This window comes from Zea mays, chromosome 2, assembly GCF_902167145.1.
Source record: "Zea mays cultivar B73 chromosome 2, Zm-B73-REFERENCE-NAM-5.0, whole genome shotgun sequence".
Lineage (NCBI taxonomy): Eukaryota > Viridiplantae > Streptophyta > Magnoliopsida > Poales > Poaceae > Zea > Zea mays.
The window spans coordinates 235127644-235148084 of NC_050097.1; the positions used below are offsets into that span (position 1 = coordinate 235127644).

Here is a 20441-nt window from a genome sequence, read left to right on the forward strand (position 1 = left end):
AAGTTGACGGACTAGCTCATGAGGTATTGCTTCGAACTTTTTTAATCCCCTTCGGGATTGGAGAGAAAATTAGTTTATTTGCACCTCAATCCCCTCCAATCCCGAAGGAGATATGAGGTTCCTAAAGTAGCCCTTAATGGCAAGATGGTAGATAATTTCCTTTCAGGATCCCAGGTTATGATGCATATAAAATACGATATTTGTGACAAGAGACATTGCATGTGTTAGATTGACATTGGCTTCGCAAACTGATTTACCTAATATTAGGTGTTACATAATATTAGATGTTGTGCATGTATGCATGCTTATATGATTTCTCACTTAAGTGATTTTCACTGCCTATCTATAGGGTAACTGCAGCTAGTATGAAAGGAATATGCAGTTCACATGTGACGCGGGACGGCCCTTTCGTAGTAAAGATATAAAATGATTGTGTGCCGTCGCAACTTATGCACATTATACTAGTAGGTGATAACAAAAAAGAACTATGTTCTATCTATATATTTAGAGACCAGTGGACAAAAAAATAAACCGAAAGAAACTTGGCCTTCTTTATGGTTAATAGATAATATTAATATAGAAGAAAAGGAAATAAACTACTGCAAAATTGCAAAAAATCCAAAGCATCTGAAATTCTAGATCTTCTACGCTCTAAACATAAATCCTCACTTCTTCTACCAAGCGTGCGACACAAACTGAAAGCAGCCAGCCGTCCACCTCCATCGCCAAACTGTCCGCCCCTCGTCTCACACCCACCATTTATTCCTCTGAATCCATGCCTGCTACTGAAGAGCTGCCCGGCGTCTTCTCCTCTGCTGCCGTGCCTTCGCCGGCGGCTGTCCAGTACCGCTTGACAGCGAAGAGCACCTTCTCAGGCACGTTGGGGCCGTCCTCATGGTTTGCCAGCAGCGTCTTCCAACGCATCCCCTTCACCGTCCTCTGCACCTTGAGCAGGACCTCGACGTCGTCGCGGAGGATCACGGTTCCCTCTGGGCGCAGGATCCGATCCATCTCCAGCAGGATGTCCTCCATTCTGCACCTGCACCGTGTTCAGGTACCATTTTGTCAGTCCCACTCCCACACACGCCACAACTTGCACCGTTCGGCATGGTATTACATCTAGGCAATACAAAGAAAGATGAGCAGCAGATTTTGAGTCACCTGTCCTTGTAGAGAGTGAAGATGCCATTGGCATGTATGAGGTCGTATGTTCTTGGATAAGTTGAGAATGCCTCACACCTGAAGAAGAGAAGCAGAGCAAGAAGCGCATGAACCAAGAAGTTAACTATTCAGGACAAGGATTTCCAGCATGATTCAGGGCACGGAGACGGCAGGAGAAGGAAATGTGCTCTGAACCTACCAGTCGTGGTATATGCCGATGAGCCCCCTCTCGTACACCACGCCGAGGGTGCAGATCTCGGCCGCCGTCGGCACGACGTTCATGACCCATGACTTGGGCGAGAAGATGGCGGCGGCGAACCCACCCACGCCGGCGTTCATGTCCATGATGTTCCGGTACCGCTCGCTGTTCAGCCTGTAGTTCACCTTCTTGTAGGCCGCCACGTGCCGCTCCCACCGCCGGTTCTCCTCCTCGTACGACTCTGCCGTGAAGCCTGGCACAGCACCGGCGGATATCCGCGGGGGTACGGCCGTTAGCCGCGCCGGGAACGGCTGCAGCTCGCCGGCCACGGCAGCAGCCGGCGGCGTTATGCAAGTCTCCATGTTCTTGTACCTGAAGAAATAGCGAATCGACAAGTCAAGTCAATCAAGTGGCCGTCTCGGACGGATGCCGTAGAGTTGTAAAGGTGGATTTTTTACCAGACGTCGTCGGAGTTGGCGTCGTCGCACGTCCGGACCGGCGGCCTGTCGGGGCACGCCGCCGAGGGGTCGAGCTGCTTCCGCCAGATGGCGATCTCGCGGATCTCGGTGACCTTCTCCCAGCAGAGCATGGCGGCGTACTTTTCGATCCGTTGCTGCTCGGCGGAGAGGTCCGCCTCCGTGCGCTCCCAGGCCTTGTGGTTCGTCTTCCAGTTGATCGGCGGGCCGGAGAGCACCCAGTAGCCACCCGGCCGTAGCACGCGGTCGATCTCCATCATGTACATCCCGCCTGCACGCAATGCACAGCGTGTCAGAGAGCAGCGGAGGCTACGGCCATGTCGTCGTGCGCACGCCTGGCCGCGCGCGCGACGAGGAGGCGACGACGTCACTCACCGTTACCGCCCCAGGGGATGAGGCACCGGGAGCAGTGCGCCATGTCGAAGGAGCGCGGCGGGAACGGGAGCTTGACGGAGCCGAGGACGCCGATGAAGGCCGGCACTCCGCGCTCCAGCGCGAACTGAACCTGCGCCTCGTGCGAGTCGCGCGGCGCGAACGACATGGCGATCACGCCGCGGGAGTCCAGGTACGCGCCCAAGCTCGCCACCTGCATGCACGCACGGAACGGACGGACGTTGAGGTGACCGATCAGGGGGGAACCAAAACCATGATTTGGGCGTCGATGAGGTGCGCATACGCCGCATCCGGTGTCGAGGACGGTGCGGACGCGGCCACCGGCGAAGGGGATGACGGAGCCGAGCTGGTCGATGTACTTGTCGGCGCCCTGCGGGAACTGCGTGCCGCCGCCGGGGAAGCGGAACACGGCGCCCTCGTACTGCACCCAGTTCTGGACGGCCTTCTCGACGGTGAGGCTCTTGTACGGCGCGTTGGCGAAGGGCACGTAGTCGCGGCTCCGGGGCCACGGGAACGGCGTCACGTACCCCGGCGGCGCGGGCACCAGGCACCGCAGCCGCTCGCCGTCGGAGGGGCAGTGCCGCTCCCGGTACACCATGTTCTTGCGGGGGAACTTCATGGCGCGGTCCTGGTGGTGGCACGGCGTGTGGTCCGCTAGCGCCGCCGCGCACGGCGCGAACGCCGGCGGCGCCGCGTCGGCCCCGAAGGGCAACGACGACGACGCGTTGATGGCCCCGGCGCCGCCGTGGTGCGTCTCGAAGCTGAGCCCCGCGGCGACGTCGCCGCAGGCCGTCTGCCGGCTCACCGCGGCGGCGATGCGATCGCCCTTGCCGTAGCCGCTGCGCTGCCACGCGCCGAGCACGTAGAAGAAGCAGCACAGCGCCATGGCCACCACCAGGTTCAGCGGGCTCCGCGCCCCCGAGACGGCCTTGTTCGCCATTGCCAACCTTGCCCCCGCCCCCGCCCTGTCGATCCGTGCGACCAGACGATCTGCTATTATGAAGACAGTAATCGGATCAGGAACTAAAACTCTGGCTTTTATCTACAAATTCTGATTAATGTGCGATAGATCAACCGGAGCTGAACGTAATGCGAACCTTTGATTGCGATGTTTGGAGCTCTGATTCGATCAAATAATCAACGAAGTGATAAATCTAAACGCTGTCCTTGCATATCTGAAATCTGATCGAAGAGATGTGGAGGCAGGCGGCACAGAAGAAGGGGAGAGGCAAAGTAACCAGAAAGAGAGATAACCGGATCTTTTCCTGAGAAACCGCAGTAGTTTGGAACAAACAAACAAAAAAATCTTAGGTTACACCTCTCAGGAAATACCGGAATAGTAATTCCACCATTCGTATAACTTGCGCACTTTTTTTTAACATCCACACAAGTTCTAGATCCATGAAGATTTATTTTTTCTAGGCTAAACACTTTTCGATCCAGCCACCCCCCATGGACTATCTCAATGAAAACTATGGATCTACCCCCTGTGTCCATAGATTTCATGCGCCACCCAAGGGTGCTTCACCAACTTAAATATGACGAAGTTAGATAAAATTAGTAAATTACCCAACAATACCACTAGCACATAAAAAAACAATTAATTTTTCCTTCTTTCTCTCGATAAAATGATTTAATCGTTTTCTTCTTTCTTGTGACTGAACTCCGACTGCGAGCTTGTTCGTTTTGCTCTCAATATATGTGGATTGAGTGGGATTGAATGAATTTAAATCTCAAACAAGTCAAAATTCATAACTTTTTCAATTTCATCCAATCCATATAGGTTAGAAATAGCCGAACAAGCAGGCCTAAATTTGTTTCCTAAATTTGTTTCAACCTCATCGCACCCGTGCGTGCCAAGGATGTATCAATATGCGCTAGTAAGAAATCTATGCATATAAACAAGCAATATTGCACTGATTAGTTCAAGGAGAGGCGGCATGGCAATCATATGATATGCATTGAACTCATGTTGGGGGAAGTCATTAATGTTCAATTCATTGCGTAGTTCAGAGCGATCGTTGATCCCTGGCTATTATTAATTTGTTCTTATATGTCTCCTCTTTCATTTTCAAACTCAGAGCCGTAGATATATATTGGAAAGAAGAAGAAAAAAGATTTTTGAACCATTTGTTTCACTACTGATGAGGCTGTTCCCTTGGTGTGTATTCTGCACTTCATTTACGCCAGCCGGATATCATCTCCAAATTTAATTATGCATGGCAGCATTATTATTCCCATGGCATTGTGGGGACACGAGAACAGAGGCATCCAGCCTCTGCTCGGTGGTCAGCGTCCAATGCCGCGACAGCTCGCCCTGCCCGACGCTCTCACGCTGTGTACTACCTCCTTGAGAACTAAGCCTCTGGACAACCCGCCGGCCGCATGTATATATATATTTGTGAACTCGCGGACACGCTCGTGATCTCCAACGAACAAAAGGCAGCCAGCTCTGCTCTGGACCTGCTGTCTGTCTCCGGCCGGTTCCGTTTCCGTCCTCGTCAATGGCGAAGCGAACGGAGGCGAGGCCGGCCGCCGCGCGGCCGCGGGCGTCGGTGTCGGTGCCGGCGTTCGGCGGGTGGGAGGCAGCAGGCGGCGCGGCGGCGGCGGACTACTCGCTGGACTTCACCAAGATCCGCGCCGCACGGATGCAGCGCAGGAAGGCGCTCTCCTGGTCCAGCTTCGTCGGCAACAGCCCCGCCGTCGTCGTCGCCACCGAGGCACCCGACAGCGGCGTCGGCGGCGGCGAGGAGGAGGAGGAGGAGGAGAAGCGGCAGTGGTCGTCGGTGGCTGCCAGCGACGACGACGACCGCGAACGCCGCCGATACAGGCACAGGCACAGTCACCGGCACCGCCGCCTGCGCAGCGACGACGACGACCGCCAGCCGATCCAGCCCGCTCCCAAGGTGAGTAGAATGCGGGGGAGAGGTCTTGTGCGCGCGTTTGCCGAAGCTGACACTCCCGAGACGCCGCCGTTTGTCTTCTTCTAACTCAAACGGACAAAGTAGCTACAGCTACTACAAGAGTCCTTTGTTTTTCCCCCATTCATTAGAAGTTTAGATGATCACCACGTACGACAACGTATCTCCCATCCGTGGTTACAAACTAGTTCGTCGCTGCCATATAGCCCCTGTTATTTCATTTCATCTCATTTTATTCGCTGGCTTTGGTTCCATTTCGCTTGCATATTGGATCGGATCGGATGGACAGGGAAGGAGCAAGTTCCGGGGCTACCTGTTTGGTTGCGTGGGTGGTGGGCTATGATGACTACAAATAATCAAGCCCAAATTCAAGGAACAAAAATACCATGCGTGTGGATGTAGAGTTTATTCTTGTACCACAAATAATCAGCCCAAATTCATCTGTCAGAGATACTCCTGTACGCGTGCTTATTTATTTATTTATTTTCATTTTTGGTTGCCGTGTAAATGTGTTGTGAACTCATATTAGCAACGCAGATATAATCCGTAGCATCATGTCATCTTCGTAGTCTTTGCCAAGGGCTTTTTTTTCCCAAGAGAACAAAGACATGATTCAAACTAAAAATGCCATCAGGTGCAGCGCAGCCTCAAACTACAATTGGGGAAGCCGAAGACAAAACTAAACGAATTGAAGGTTTATTGTAACAACTCATCTGCTCATGTGTTACAAACAAGATCCATGTGGAACCTTAGGACCCATCTAACATCTACTCAAGTATTACAGTGATAGCATAAGAACACGCGGCATACACATTTCCACACCGTCGTCCATATCCAGCCTCAGGAAACCATCCAGCATCATGAAACGGAATATGCAGTCCTGCATGATGGAGAAGATGCAGTTCACATGCGCAGAAATGACTGATGTTTCTCAAGGTTCAGTTAATAATTGTTTCAGCTTTGATTCAGAAGATACAATTTTTTTTGGGTCTCACAAAAAACAGATGGGGGCTTTCAGATTACCAGTTCACTTGTACCATGGGATTAGAACAGATGCACGTCTTTAACTTTGTGGACTCTACAAGTCAACTAAAACATATGGGGGCTTTCAGATTTGGTAATTCTATGGAAGAATGCTCGTTGTGTTATACTAGCAATAATATATAGGGTCAAATTCACTAAACGTTTTAAGCACTTTAGTATCACGTGCACAGAATTTTCAGCCTTACTTTTGTAATGCATATAGCAAGTTGCTGCCCTGAAAATTTTATACAAATATTGAAAGCAATAAGCAAGTAATTCACCTTATTCCACCATTAAGCAAAGCATTTTCTTCTCTGCAAAAAATAAAATAAAAATCAGTTGTCCACTTGGAATATTTTTTTTTCTCAGCAGGCATGCATATGGACGAATTGTCTTCAACATTCGTAAGCAAGATTCTCACCCATCGCTCAACTTCTGATGCTGATTCAGAAAGTCTCCTCCGGAGAATAGATTTTTCTGCTTCACAGCTCTCTAGATCAATATCTGCACAGATAAAAACCATTGAGAACTGTTGCTGCTTCAAAGCGTTCAAACCCTAAGGCGTATTGTGTGTTTACTGTTTAGTATATTTGCACTACAAAAGGTCTTTCAAAACACCATGAAAGAGGACCACAGGTTCAGTCTTTACCATAATAGTAAGTTGATAGGATGTTGATACGCTCGATCGGCTGACAAAAGGAAAAAGAAAACATAGTACACAACATTAGAGCTTGATTTGACCAGCACACCCTAAAATAAGATCAATAGATTGTGGATGAAGTCAAATATTTCAGTTATGCATTGTCAGTGACATCGACAAGCAATCTGTATCAAAGCAGAAAGGACAGCTCTATCCAAATGAACACTTAAATGCAATAAGAAAACAAAAGCCACCGTTTTAACAGGCTTTCCCCAGATATTTGCAGACATCTAAACAACCATACCAATAACCAAAGAACACAGAAGAAAATTCACTAAAAGAACTAAACGAATATACAGGTTTTGTGCATAAAATAGTTGTCTTGCAGGTGGATACGTACCATTACAAAAATGCCTTCTCTCCGGGTTGGAAGCCTCTCTAGTTTAGTCAATGTATCGTCACCTTTAGTGACCCTCCCAAATACAGCATACTGCAAATTGTTATGTGCCAATCTCAATCAGTGATGCAGATGATATTGATCATGAAAAGCTTTGACGTAGTGTTAAACACCTGGCCATCAAGATGCGGTGAATTGCCCAGAAGAATAGAAAAGGAAGAGCCAGCACTGTCTGGATCAGAGTGCCTTGTGGAAGGAATGAAAACATTTACATGTTATGAGAAACAGAAACTGTTAGCTTACATGCAAAGGAAACTAATAAAAATGTTTTCCAGAGCTTTGTTATTTCAACATACATTGCATTCCTCTGGATATGTACATAACTACAAATAAAAGTATGGAAAACCACAAGTAGTGACCTTAAACTTTTTCCAAATAAATAAACAACTTAATAATCATTGTTGAAGTTTTCAAGTACGTAGAAAAAATACTAAATGCTCGTTTATTTTAGGACAGAACCAGAAGGCTTTAAGATGATATGTTAGAAGACAGTGGCCTGCTCTAGTTATCAACAGAAAGCACCTTCCCATGGAGAGGATTCCCCTGACATGCTTGACACTACTAAATTCACCAACAATTGTTTTCTCCGCTTCTTTTTTCTGCTCCTCATTCATAGGGGCGGTTCGACCTGACATAACATCAGCAACTTGTGCAACGAAACCCTTGTCAACCTATAAAGGCAGCAATACATTGTATTGTAAATTGATTAAGTAGCTCATAGAGAACAAGAGGTTTATGTTTACAGGTAGTAAATAAGCAAGTGGATAAAACTGATGAATACCCGGAAGAAGTGATTTGTAATGTAGCATCCAAGCCGCACAAGTTTGAAAATGTGTTCGACAGTCTTAGGTGCAACATGAGGAAAGAAGCCAAACTCAATATCACCAAAATTCGTCTGCAGGCAAAATTAAAACAGAAGTAATCAGATGTACTGATCAGAACAGCAAGAAATACTGCAGAAAGGGAAAAAATGGTAATTAGTAGCGATGTAAATTCTGAGTCCCCCAACTGGCCAGATTTGCCACATTGGATGACTGGATCAGTTGCAAGCCGGTAATAAGCATTTATGAAGTCATACAAATCATATAAAAGCCATAGTTTTATTACTAATATTACTAAATATCCAACTGATGTAATTTTGGGGATGGAGTGATATAAATTGCAAGGCGATAACCAAAGTACCCGGACCGATAAGTAAATCAGGCTGACAGATTGAGTGAATTCACTGAATTGTGTGGAGAACAGAAGACACAATCTAATGGGAGATTAGGAGCAGCCAGAGATATCATGTCTGAAGAGAAAAATATGCAACATGGAATCAGTCTTCTTGGAAGAATCTTGATGCCACCATGCTACGAAATTACGGCCATATTAGCCAGTTGAGCACTCTTATACGCTACTTGTACATTCCTAGCAACCAAATCTTCCGACCAGTAAAGGAACAACCGGTTGAGCACTCCAAACCACAATCCTGTCCAGGCACTCTAATTCCTCTTCCAGCAGCTCTTAAATGCCACTCAGCAGCCACCTCCTCCCACATTTGTGTGATTTTGAACCTATTCTCGAACGAAATCTCGCAAGAGCAAGCCCAGCGTAACCGACTCACACAAATTCTCTCCCAGATCTTCCTACAGCTCTCAAATCCCTCGGCAAACCTAGCGAGTTTGATGTCCTTTGGGTCTCTTCCCACCTCCAAAGGCTGCTGAGCATCGCTCCTTTGGAGCGGATTTCAGAGCAACAGACATCTGGGTTGGATGAATCTTGCCGTCGCAGTTGGACCAGCAAGGGCGGTAGAGAAGAGGGCGGGTGACCTGGAAGACGACGCGGGCGGATCCGAGGTTGGGGTCGGAGGAGTAGAACGTGGAGGCGCCGTCCGCGCAGACAGCAGCCACGACGAGGAGCGCCGCGGCGCGGCGGAGTAGCACCGCCATTGTTTTTTCCTTATTCTCCTATCCTTTTGCCCCCGATGGTTTTGACATTTGTTCCATTATTGTGCAAGCGGTGCTAACACGGACAATTTGGCAAAAAAAAAACGAAGTTTAGGTCGATTTCATGACGTGGAAACCATATCATGATTTTGGGCAAAAAAAACAGCACAGACAATAAGCCTAGAAATAATAAATCCAAATTAGTAGGTGGCCCCAGGAAAATGTAAAAACGAGCTTTTGGCCGCCCCGGGAAACAGTGGCGGAGCTCCGTAAAAATAACGCTCCGGTCCGCTCCGAGCCACTCTATAAATATAACGATATATTACTCTTTTTAATTTTTCGCGCTCGCCGCTTAGGTGGTCGCTGCCCATTGGCCAGGAAGGCGCTCCGCCCTCGGCTATGAATAAGAAAAAAAGGGAATCAGGTTAAGAAAGTTGTATAGTTTGGGAGAAAATGTAATGGCGGGGCGGATTTGGGCAGTGGTGCGGCGCCAATAGAGGCAGCGCGCGGGGCACTACTACAGGGTCGCAGAGAGGCTGAAGGCAGACTGGCGGAGGCGGAGGGCGGACTGACGGTGGCGGATGCCTGGGTCAGAGCCCGCCCGGCTGCCTCGAATGTTGCTGCCTTGTGCCCTTGCTGGATCCGTAGAGCCTGAAGGTGTGGAGAACGATAGAGGACTGGATGGAGGCGGTCTCGCCGTTGGCAACATAGGAAGCATAGTCGGCAGGTTTGTGAAACAATTAGAAGAGCCTATGTTCTCGTGACTCGAGCGACTAAGGGATGCCGCCAGCGTCAGGCTCAATCGCTGCAAGCATAGGTCTTTTGGACCACATTTTTTGACTGAAATGTATTTTGGTCTAGATTTTTTATTAAAAAATAACATATATACAAGAGGATTTTTGGGCTGCGCCCCGGGTCATGGCCCATTGGCCCGGGGTCCAAATCCGCCCAAACCTGGAAAGGTAGATAGTAGAAGTGTACAAACTGTACATACTATAACTTGCCAAGAGCCATTCAAGAAAAAGTTCTCTCTTTCTTTCAATTTGAAGGTTTTTGTTAGCACATACTCCCCCCGTTGGGCATTTAATGGATTTACTAGGTGAGTGCCCGTGCGTTGCGACGGCGTAAAAATTATTTGATAAATATTAGTACACAACAATTACTTGGAAACGAATAAGAAAAGATTCTACCGTGCTCTAATTAACTTGACTAAGTTTTAGTATCGCATGTTTTAGTTCAGAGGGCCTTCCAATGATTATAGGAAAAGCTTCTGCCAGACTAACTGCAGTGTATACCAGGGACTCAAACAGATACATGTACACAGAGAATGATAGAAAAACAGTTGTTCTTGTTTCCCTGCCGGCTGAAAATTGCGGCTGGATGTGACATCCTGAAGATACTCAAGGAGTGACCAGATTGAAGTGTATGATGTTACAATTGCAGGCGTTCGTTGCCCGTGCCGCTAACCTGTATTCACATGCGTAGGGAAAGTGTTACTTACAACTTAAACCACAAGGGCACTAAGAAAGCACAAAAACAAGATAATCAACTGTGTCACAAAGAACCAATTCAACAGCACATCTCCATTCCACCAAACATGACAGTCTAAAACCCCAAAAAAATAAAAAGATCAACACAATGTGCAGGGAAAGGAAAAACAATGGCCTGCAACTAATTCCCAGCAGGAACTTCGGTGGTCGTGCGCCTCCTTAGCTTGGCGCGCGTCACACGGATCATCTCCTCCATCGACATCTCCTCTTCGAGCGCAGGGTCAAGCTCTTCTGCTACCTCTGGGGCGTCACCACTGGCCTCATCGATGGCCATCTTGTCCACCCCTTCGGCTCCAGGGAGTGATGGGGCGCTAGGCTCGGGTTTCGTTGAATCGGCACCTGTGGTTGGAGTTTGAACTGGGTCGACAGCAGGTTTGACCTCACCTTTCTTTGGACTACCACCAGGTTTTGGTGCGGATGCAGCTACCGGAGGCTGTGGATGCCACTGAACCAGATCTCGCTGGTGTTTGACGCTTGATCTTGGGCGAAGATTGAACAGGTTTAGTCTCCTGAGATTGATGTGCCATTGCTGCTTGCCGAGCAGCAATAGATGATTCTCTGCGCATAACAGGTGCTGCTTGTTTTTGTGGTTGCGCCTGCTACACCTGCACTTGTGGTTGCTGTTATTGTGGCGGCTGCTGTGATTCCTGGAAGACATCAAGCATGATTTTAACATGGGTAACAAGATAAACACTGCCAGATCAGTTAAACCAGAGCACACATTTCTGTACTACATTCCTTCCTATGGCATCATGACCAATATTGCATCAGAGAACAGTAAAAAAATTTGAGCATCTGAGTAAACATGATGAACACTGAACAACAAATGATTCAATGGATTTTTTGGCAAAAAAGAGAGTAATAGTGCATTCGATCAACACCTGATGAAGGCGTTGCCTTGATTTCTGAGAAGGTGACTGGGCAGCAACATATTTTAAAACATATTTCTGAGAAAGTACTTTGTCCTGCTGAAGCAGCCTTCTGAAAATAAAGGACAACCGTGTCGGTGGCTCGAGCTCTCGGCTCAAGGAGATTCCGGTCGATTTCATTCTCATGCTAAGAAATATATGGTTTAAAGAAAGTTCCATAAACATACGTAGTTCCCTATAATGAAAGCACACATCAGCCTGTTGCCAAAAACTAAACTGTGAGATAGAAAAGCAAAGGACAATCTAAAGCTGTTTATTTTGATGATGCAATCTTAGAAACTAAACTTGAACTGAACACCTCTTTTGGCATTTTCCCCCTTTTTTCCCCTTTTAGTTACCAAGTCTACTGCGACAACTTCAGCGCAGTCTACTTCTCCACCAATCCCGTGCAGCATCAGCGCACGAAGCACGTGGAGATCGATCTGCACTTCGTCCCCGAGCGTGTCGCCGCCGGTGACGTTCGGGTTCTCAGCGTCCCCACCACGCTGCAGTTCGCCAACATCTTCACCAAAGGGTTATCGTCGAGTGTATTTTTAAACTTTCACTCCAGTCTCAACATCTGTACAGGATAGAGTTGCGACTGCGGGGGTGTTAGAACTGTATTAGGGTTTATGGAGTCTCCCCTGTACATTTACCATTTCAACACTCTATTTGTAATGGGCCAGGCCCAACTCAGTCTATTAATATAGAAGCCCAGCCCACCATATGAGGGTTAGGGTTTCATTCCAATAGTCACGATAAAATCAGCTAAAACAATAATGATTTCGTAAGCTTTATGGTCAATAAATAGCATCCATCAATGATTACTTGAGAATTTGAAACAGATCCAATATTTCGGGATTGCATAGTAGCATAACAAATACAATTGATCTGTATTATCCACGTCCATGCAACCGGTCTAAATTTTGGTTGCAATTTACCTACCAAATCACAACACGACGGCTAACTAAATGCATGTCAGCATGAGCCTTTCTACAGAAAATCTACCTTGCTAATTGGAAGTCACTATCAAAGTCAGTCAAGAGACACAAGAAATGGATGTATTGCCTTTCAATACATGAGTTTTGACTGCTGAACGAGTGTGATGTTTCCATATACTCTCCCATCTACCGTGCTTCCTCTTCCTCTTCATTGTTCTCTATTTGGGATGCTAGCTTCACAATATCTTCAACAAGGATTTTTTCCTTCTGAGGGAGTGCATAAAGAGAACGTTCAGAAAAATACAAGAAAATTGGACAGAGGCAACACTGGGGCAGCATGTAGGTGAATGAACCTGTGTCTTTAGAAAGGTTGCTGATGAGCTCTTGCACGCCTTCTTTCCCTATGGTGTCCTTGAGATAAGCTGTCGCCGCCGCCACCTCTTCAGGGGTCACTTTGCCATCATGGTCCCTGAAAATTGTGCAAATTGGATCAGAATGCTTAGGACCTCCTATGTGCAAAATGGTTATGGTGGCATATTGCAAATGGCTTCTCTGTTGATAAAGTAGGTCATCCCATATATCTTAGGGCCTGTTTGGTTCCGTGTCAGTGGCGTGTTTCAACGGAAAACACAAAATAATCTTGCCAAACGGTCAATGACGATCGCGTGTCTAGCAGCAGAAAATGAACGCGACTGTGCGATTTCCAAAACGCGGCCTCGGAGCTGCGTTCGCTTAATCGCAGATTAGCAGTCACATGTTGGCCGGTCACGGAAACAAATAGGAAGCAGCAACCATGCTTTTGCAGTGACTCCACAAAGACGATGACTTATGAAATAGTGCATTTCATAAAACAATCCTCTGAATATGGTTAGGTAGATCACAGAAACACATGACACATAACTGTGTTTTTTATAAAGACACTCAAAATAGTGCCTCACAATTGATATATCTCAAGGAAAACAAAGTCCAGTACAAAAGATGGACATAAATCAACCACTATAAAATATAAGAGTACATTAAAAACTGAATTGGTCGTGACACAGAACTGTGTTTTGACAGGGCAATAGAGCTACTGCCAATTTTAAATTAACAAAAAATAGCATTAAGTTTCCCTATCAGGTAGAACTCGACAACAAAATGCACTAGCTGAGAAGCACACAACATAAAAAGATCCATACATAGAAGTGACTTACTTATCAAGCAGTTGCCAACGATTTCCAATTTGTGCATCCACATCATCAATCTCCTTTTCTAATTCTTGGAGCATAGCATCAACCTGAATGCAGCAAAGGTGATAGCTATATGCGATTCATGTGAACAGCAAACCCATGAATAATAGATATTTAACCAAAAAAGGACATAATAGCGTACATATGCCGACAACATACTAAAGATACAAAAGCAAGAGGATGCTTGTTTCCTTTGCAGCACTTTTAAAATGCCAAAAGAGGTGTTCAGTTCAGGTAGGGTTTCTAAGATTGCATCATCAAAATAAAAATCAGAGGATGCTTGTTCCCTTTTGCTTTTTCCCCTTTTATTCATCCATACTAAACCACAAAAAGAAAAGTTAACAATTTAAAGATGCATGGCTTCAGTATCCAAGTATCCTTCAATAGACTAACATTTCAGATGTGTTTATAGCTAAACTGTAGATAATTCATCAACACAGAGAAGAACATGATCAAATCTAGTTCTTGATGAAGCAGGCCAAAGATTTTTTTAAAAAAAAGACCATCCGAAGATTGTGGGAAGCACATATGCCGACATGGAAAAGCTTAAGTTGACATTATCTCAGCTAAGTTTTAACTTGATACATTATTTAGCGGGGAAAGGAACAGCAGGACAGTCAATAAAACATTTTTCCTGGACAAGTGCCTTTCTTTATGACAACTTTTATGTATGTCCAGATTGGATGGATGCAGGGTTTTCAACTCTGTCTCGTTCGCCCTCTCACATATAAGTTGTTAACTCATACGGAAGTAGCCATCAACTAATTAATAAGTAGGAAGAAGTAGGACACTGCTACAGACTAAACGTTGCAGCATTTAGCCATGAATTTGCTTCACGGTGGATTAAAAGAAAATCTCCAAATGCTTTCACTGGCAGGTCAAATAGAAGTAAAACTGGGGTCTGGGGCAGCACATTAGTAGCAGAGTTGTTTTCCAAAGGATGAAACTAAATAGAAGACTTTTAAGAAATAGTTCCTTTATTTAAATCATGAATTATGTTGGATAGAAAAATAGAGAGCAAATGTTTGTATGCATGCCAAATTGCAAGGGAAAAATAATCAACGTAAATTATAGCAGAACACCCCAAATGTGAAAGCAAGCAAGAAGGACTGCAAAAGAAAACTGTACAAGTTAGTCTACAATGTGATAGCTCAACGCGTAAAATGCAACTTCAAGCTATATCTAATTGTGATACTTTACCAATAATACTTGAGAACCCTTTTTGATACGTGTGATCGTCAAGCAAACGGCAAACCCTACAACCAAAGCAGAGAAGAATCGCTAAATTAGCATTTAGTTGCTAATGACATAATTTAGATTAGCTAACCACACATATCACAAGACCTGGAGTCCTGGAGAGTGGAGATCCAAGATCGCTAAGAAAGGATCTAATAAAAATGAGGAAAACCTGAAAGAGACAAGAAACATAGGTAACTCCCTAATGGCATGAATCCACCACACATTGGAAAACACAAATCACATAGATTGGGATTTATCTAGGACAAAGGATGGACATCCAGTACAATTCCTCAGCTTGTGGAATCTTAGGATTAAAGTACCAATGTCTTGATCCATGGACACAATTGTTGGAGACTGGCGAGTGAAACCCCTAACCCTAACCCGTCTTGCAGCGGATTAGCAGGATACCGAATCATGCAAGATCCAGAATGTGCCACGCCAAAATTGAACATGGGATAGAAAATCTCTGCTGTTACCTGCACCTGTTGGCCTCTTTGCCCTGCCTCATACACTTGATGTTGTGGTCCGTGATATTGGCTTGGATCCTTAGTCTCCACCCCATGACAAGTGACCACTAACCAATCAGATAAGAGGAGTGTAACTTATAAACAATCTGAGAAAAGGCCAGGCTTTCTATTTAACGAAAGTTGAAGTACAAAACAAATTCAGTTTTAGATGAGAGCAACTATTGTCAACTAATCGTGTAACAGTACACCAGATCAACATATGATACTCACTAAAATGCACTACATATCTAAATAAAGGCACACTAAGTTTCTATGTAATAAATAAACTCATAGCAATAGGCATACTCCGTTGATGCAAAAAAAAATAAGGCTTGACTATTGTTCTACCAAAAAAAGGCAAGATATCTACCGCCTCCAATCTGATGATGCACCGGGGGCTGGATTTGAACCCAACGGCGGGGAACGACTTCCTGATTGGCCCGATGTGGACAGTGACCTCTCCGTCGACCGCCTCGACGCCGGTGATGGGCACCCAGGCAAACAGCACACGGACGCGGACGCCCTCGAGCCCCGTGACCGACCTAGGGGACTCGGTGCTGGAGAGCTTGATGTCGTAGCCGACGTGGTAGCCTCCCACCTCTTCCACGCAACCGTCGAGCACTCTGAGGAAAGGCCAGGCTTTCTATTTAACGAAAGTTGAAGTACAAAACAGATTCAGTTTTAGATGAGAGCAACTATTGTCAACTAATCGTGTAACAGTATACCAGATCAACATATGATACTCACTAAAATGCACTACATATCTAAATAAAGGCACACTAAGTTTCTATGTAATAAATAAACTCATAGCAATAGGCATACTCCGTTGATGCAAAGAAAAAATAACAAAAAAATAAGGCCTGACTATTGTTCTACCAAAGGAGGCAAGATATCTACCGTCGCCAATCCGATGATGCACCAGGGGCTGGATTTGAACCCAACGGCGGGGAACGACTTCCTGATTGGCCCGATGTGGACAGTGACCTCTCCATCGGCCGCCTCGACGCCGGTGATGAGCACCCAGGCAAATAGCACACGGACGCAGACGCCCTCGAGCCCCGTGACCGACCTAGGGGACTCGGTGCCGGAGAGCTTGATGTCGTAGCCGACGCGGTAGCCCCCCACCTCTTCCACGCAACCATCAAGCACTCTGAGAAAAGGCCAGGCTTTCTATTTAACGAAAGTTGAAGTACAAAACATATTTAGTTTTAAATGAGAGCAACTATTGTCAACTAATCGTGTAACAGTACACCAGATCAACATATGATACTCACTAAAATGCACTACATATCTGTTCAACTTTTTCCTTGTGCCCAGGATCAACCTTACCAAAGCTTATAATTGCTTAAAACAAGAATGAAAGATTGTCAGTACATTATAGCTTATCCACATAGCCAGAAAATTTATCGAACTTACTTTTCAGATATTTTGTTGCATTGGGAAATGTCATGAGCATCTGAAAAGAACAATGAATTATAAATTATGTTACATTTATAACCATAGGTAATAGATTGGAATAAAAAATAATCTAGTGTTAGTTAGTACACATAAATCAGAGCAATGTTACATCGAGAAAACACAATTTATAAGAACAAGGGCAGTACGACAGGAGTTGATGGCATGGTCTTTAGGATTCATGCCTCTGATGGGGTTGTTGTCGCGAAATTTAAATCTTCTTCAAAGGCAATAACTTAAATGCTCAATCACATGATCTTTAAAATCTGTTAAATTCTATGTTGTTAGTTTGACAAATCAGAGTACGATCGAGAACGTAGTAGATCTACCAAAAGGTAACATGTGGCTAACAGAAAGCTTTCTATAGTCCAAACGTTTCTTTTTAGTATGAAATAATGTACTGAAATTGTCATATGTAGACTTTACTTACAGGTCAGAAGACATAGGAATGTATAAATAACTAATATAGAGGCATGGTAAAATTCAACAAGGAAAATTGGGAGAATGACATGAGCATCCACTCACAACTCATTGAAAGATGGCTGGCTATACAAAGACAGGTAGTTTGGCTTGCAAACAACAAAATAAAATTTGACAAATTAATTGGCTTGCCTGTATGGCTAGAACAGTTTGTACTTTATACAGTGGATAATTATTGCATCAATAAATACATGTTTATGAACCTTAAGAGCGGCATAGCATCCTGCAATTGGATTGGCAGCTGCAAGAAATGAAGTCCCTAAAATGAGTATTATTGTAATGGCAGCTTTGGCAATTGATATTGTTTGCTGCTCCATGGCCTCAGGAATCGCAGCTCTAGAATTCTATAAGAAAACAGGGACTGGGTTAATGAGGTTTCGACAGAGCATACCAAGAAAGAAGATTTACTATGTCTATTCTAGTTTCACCAAACATATAAACTGGTGCCAACCTGTCTTCAGGTCGCATCTTATCAAATTCATCGATACAAACCACTCCACCATCACCCAAAAACCATGACTCCTTATAAAAAAACTCAAGGGAACTTAACATCTAAGTAAAACAAAATCAAAAGCAATAATATGGTCTCTCTCTTTTTCCTGATCCGCATTAATTTGCTTGTTGCCCAGCCTTGTTGATAAGGAGACGCGTGAAAGTTAGTTATCATCAAGAAGCCAAGGCAAAGTCATTTCTTTTTACCTAAAATTTCTGATCATTCCTTTTTACCTAAATAGAGCTTAATCGCTCCTTACTGATTCACAAGCTCCACAGGTAAGATGGGGATATAAAACAATATGTGATAGTGATATATACTATACATATCACTAAAAGTATGCACGTCAAGCATGTACTTAGACCCTCCAAAATCATAGTGCCCCAAAAACAACGTACCGGAGAAGGCGTTGTAGCTCAGGTCTAGCGCATGCAGATGCGCAAGGCGAACGATGGTCGCTAGGACCTCCCCGCGGAATGAATTGGAGCTCAGGTTCAGCATACGCAGGAATGTGAGGTTCCCGAAGGCCGTGGAGAGCGTGCCAGTGAGCCCGTAAAAGGGCAGGCTCAGCGACACCACCTGGCCGCTGCCGCTGCACACCATGCCTTCCCATCTACAGACACCACTGCAGACTTGACACCTCCATCGACAGTGCAGACGCCTCCACCTCAGATTTGGGCTGCATGATTCTCGTCGATTTGGGGCGAGGATAGCAGGGAGGGCGGGAAGGACCATCATCTCGAACAACCCAGCCAGCACCATCTCGGCCGCCGCGCGCGAGGCAGGGGGGAGAAGGGGTGCTGCTCCGCCATGGCCTCGACGCCCGAGTCCTCCGGCGGACCTTCCATATCAGGCGCGGGCGCGGGAATTGGAGGAGGTGAGGTGGTCTGGTGGACGGTTGAGGTCAACGGACGGTTGAGGTCGACGACCGGTGGGGTGGTGGTCTGGTGGAGGCCGCCGGTGGGGGAGGAGGAGGTCGTTGTGCCGCGCGTTGAAGAGGATGGGGAAATGGAGGCCGCCGGAGTTGGAGGATGTCGTTCTGCCGCGATGGAGGAAGGGGGTTGGGTTGCACGATGTGCGCGTGACGCCTCACGAACGCGAGCATCGCGGCGGGGGTAATGGCAGTGGGGGCGCCGGGGCTATCGCTCGCACCTCCAACCTCTGGGGGCGGGGGCTGGGCGGCGGGATTGGACAGCTGGCGGCGGTGAAATCGGGGAAGGAAGAAAGGTAGGGTCGTGGGGAGTCCGGGCGGCAGGATCGGGAGGTGGGATCGGACGGCAGGATCAGGGGTGGGATCCGGCGGCTGGTGGGCGAGATCGAACAGTTGAAATTGCAGAACAACGGAATGGACGATTGAGATTGCAGGATGGTAGAACGGCAGAACCATGAGAGACAGACTACTCTTACACTCTTAATAAGTAGTATAGATAAAATAATTAATGTATGTGTTTTTTATATATGTCTATATTCATCATTACCTATTTCAATGTAAACATAAAAAACTAATAGCTAAGGTGAACAGTAATTTGGGACGAAGGGGACGTACTTTTCTCAGCAAAAAATGCTTTTTGTAACTCAGTAAAAATTAGCACACATATGTACCACTACAACACACAGCGACTTTTACAGGCTCCGAATATTTGCTTTATTGCCTTTATAGATATCAAGTGCCTAAGAATGTTTCATGCATGCCCTCTTGTCACCAAGTTTTTTTATAGAGAGAGAAAAAACAGGAAAAAATCAATTTGTGGGCCAGACTCACGCAAGGCCTGCCTTGGTTAATTTTGGGCCTGATTTCTTGCCCACTCCCCCAATTGAACTACTTTTTTGGGACCAACCTTTTCGAGTTTTTTTTGCTAGAACTAGACTATCAGGCCTAATGAAATGGGTTCTCAAGCGGCAAGTTGTTGAGGATCTCCTTCTCTGTCGAATGTCCTCAAGACGGAGAAATTGTCTATAAGCAACAAGATTGAATGCTGAAGCTACAACAAACATGAGCAAAGCCCCAAAGGAGTATAGCTTCGGCTAAAGTGGTTACGAAGGTCAAATACGATGTTAAGTCAAAGAGAAAAAGATATGTTAATTTATGATGTTTGTATTAAAATTATGTGTATATGTTAGGGTCATAAATGTAATTTTACTTGGGCTGCATCTCTTGCCTATAAATAGATGAACAGTATCCACGTACTGTTCATGTTGGATTGGAATTGCATTCTCGTTTTCGCCTTCGAACAAGCCGAAGGTACAAATGTAATATACATTATGTATTGCTTTGTCAACATATGATATGAATATGGGTTTTAATGTTATTTAACATTTGATATGAAATGAATAAACATCATAATGTTACATTTGCGATTATATTTTTATATTTGTGAATGATGAAGATTTGTTCTTCACGACTTTCGTCTGAGATTCATTATGACCGAAAGGAAATAATGC

General features: G+C 45.6%; 4 protein-coding genes and 1 pseudogene across 9 annotated transcripts; 1 reads left to right on the forward strand and 4 right to left on the reverse strand.

Annotated features, from left to right (window-relative positions):
- Window positions 1-555: 555 nt before the first annotated feature.
- On the reverse strand, window positions 556-3444 carry LOC100285693 (methyltransferase). The gene is given in 7 exon segments (NM_001158584.1): window positions 556-1039; window positions 1162-1239; window positions 1361-1732; window positions 1819-2107; window positions 2212-2422; window positions 2513-3222; window positions 3327-3444. Coding segments are annotated over 6 exon segments (1887 nt in total). The 5' UTR covers window positions 3170-3222; window positions 3327-3444; the 3' UTR covers window positions 556-759.
- A 1168-nt stretch (window positions 3445-4612) lies between these two features.
- LOC103648151 (uncharacterized) lies at window positions 4613-5650 on the forward strand. The gene is made up of 2 exons (XM_008672639.4): window positions 4613-5135; window positions 5440-5650. Exons 1-2 carry the CDS (start codon window positions 4734-4736, stop codon window positions 5491-5493), a joined length of 456 nt encoding a protein of 151 aa, XP_008670861.1. The 5' UTR covers window positions 4613-4733; the 3' UTR covers window positions 5494-5650.
- Window positions 5651-5786: 136 nt separating this feature from the next.
- LOC100193083 (Peptidyl-prolyl cis-trans isomerase CYP23) lies at window positions 5787-9263 on the reverse strand. Its single transcript, NM_001367010.1, has 9 exons — window positions 9082-9263; window positions 8052-8165; window positions 7793-7941; window positions 7384-7456; window positions 7214-7303; window positions 6823-6862; window positions 6595-6677; window positions 6455-6487; window positions 5787-6030 (listed from the first exon to the last, which is right to left on the reverse strand). Exons 1-8 carry the CDS (start codon window positions 9199-9201, stop codon window positions 6467-6469), a joined length of 690 nt encoding a protein of 229 aa, NP_001353939.1. The 5' UTR covers window positions 9202-9263; the 3' UTR covers window positions 5787-6030; window positions 6455-6466.
- Window positions 9264-10764: 1501 nt separating this feature from the next.
- On the reverse strand, window positions 10765-12072 carry LOC103649433 (HVA22-like protein i; annotated as a pseudogene).
- A 392-nt stretch (window positions 12073-12464) lies between these two features.
- Window positions 12465-19283, reverse strand: LOC103648152 (uncharacterized). 6 transcript variants are annotated; one of them, XM_008672642.4, is made up of 10 exons: window positions 18398-19283; window positions 16988-17027; window positions 16469-16721; window positions 15942-16214; window positions 15542-15639; window positions 15171-15234; window positions 15027-15082; window positions 13791-13873; window positions 12951-13066; window positions 12465-12864 (listed from the first exon to the last, which is right to left on the reverse strand). In XM_008672642.4, the coding sequence occupies exons 1-7, from the start codon at window positions 18759-18761 to the stop codon at window positions 15065-15067; spliced, it is 1110 nt and encodes a 369-aa protein (XP_008670864.1). In that variant the 5' UTR covers window positions 18762-19283; the 3' UTR covers window positions 12465-12864; window positions 12951-13066; window positions 13791-13873; window positions 15027-15064. The 6 variants fall into 6 exon arrangements, with proteins under 6 accessions (XP_008670864.1, XP_008670867.1, XP_008670866.1 ...); XM_008672645.4 differs by lacking the exon at window positions 15171-15234 and having other exon boundaries at window positions 15548-15639; XM_008672644.4 differs by lacking the exon at window positions 15171-15234.
- Window positions 19284-20441: the final 1158 nt, after the last annotated feature.

Excerpts from the sequence above, each read along its gene's own strand:
- LOC100193083 (NM_001367010.1), bottom strand. The coding sequence starts at position 9,201 with ATGGCGGTGCTACTCCGCCGCGCCGCGGCGCTCCTCGTCGTGGCTGCT. Across the intron at positions 8,166-9,081 it reads CCGCCCGCGTCGTCTTCCAG|ACGAATTTTGGTGATATTGA; the intron begins GTCACCCGCCCT and ends TTTTGCCTGCAG. Across the intron at positions 7,304-7,383 it reads CACCGCATCTTGATGGCCAG|TATGCTGTATTTGGGAGGGT; the intron begins GTGTTTAACACT and ends AACAATTTGCAG.
- LOC103648152 (XM_008672640.4), bottom strand. The coding sequence starts at position 18,761 with ATGGTGCTGGCTGGGTTGTTCGAGATGATGGTCCTTCCCGCCCTCCCT. Across the intron at positions 16,215-16,468 it reads GCATCATCGGATTGGCGACG|AAAGCCTGGCCTTTCCTCAG; the intron begins GTAGATATCTTG and ends TTCGTTAAATAG. Across the intron at positions 15,083-15,541 it reads AAAGAGGCCAACAGGTGCAG|GGTTTGCCGTTTGCTTGACG; the intron begins GTAACAGCAGAG and ends CTTTGGTTGTAG.
- LOC103648151 (XM_008672639.4), top strand. The coding sequence starts at position 4,734 with ATGGCGAAGCGAACGGAGGCGAGGCCGGCCGCCGCGCGGCCGCGGGCG. Across the intron at positions 5,136-5,439 it reads CGATCCAGCCCGCTCCCAAG|GGAAGGAGCAAGTTCCGGGG; the intron begins GTGAGTAGAATG and ends TCGGATGGACAG.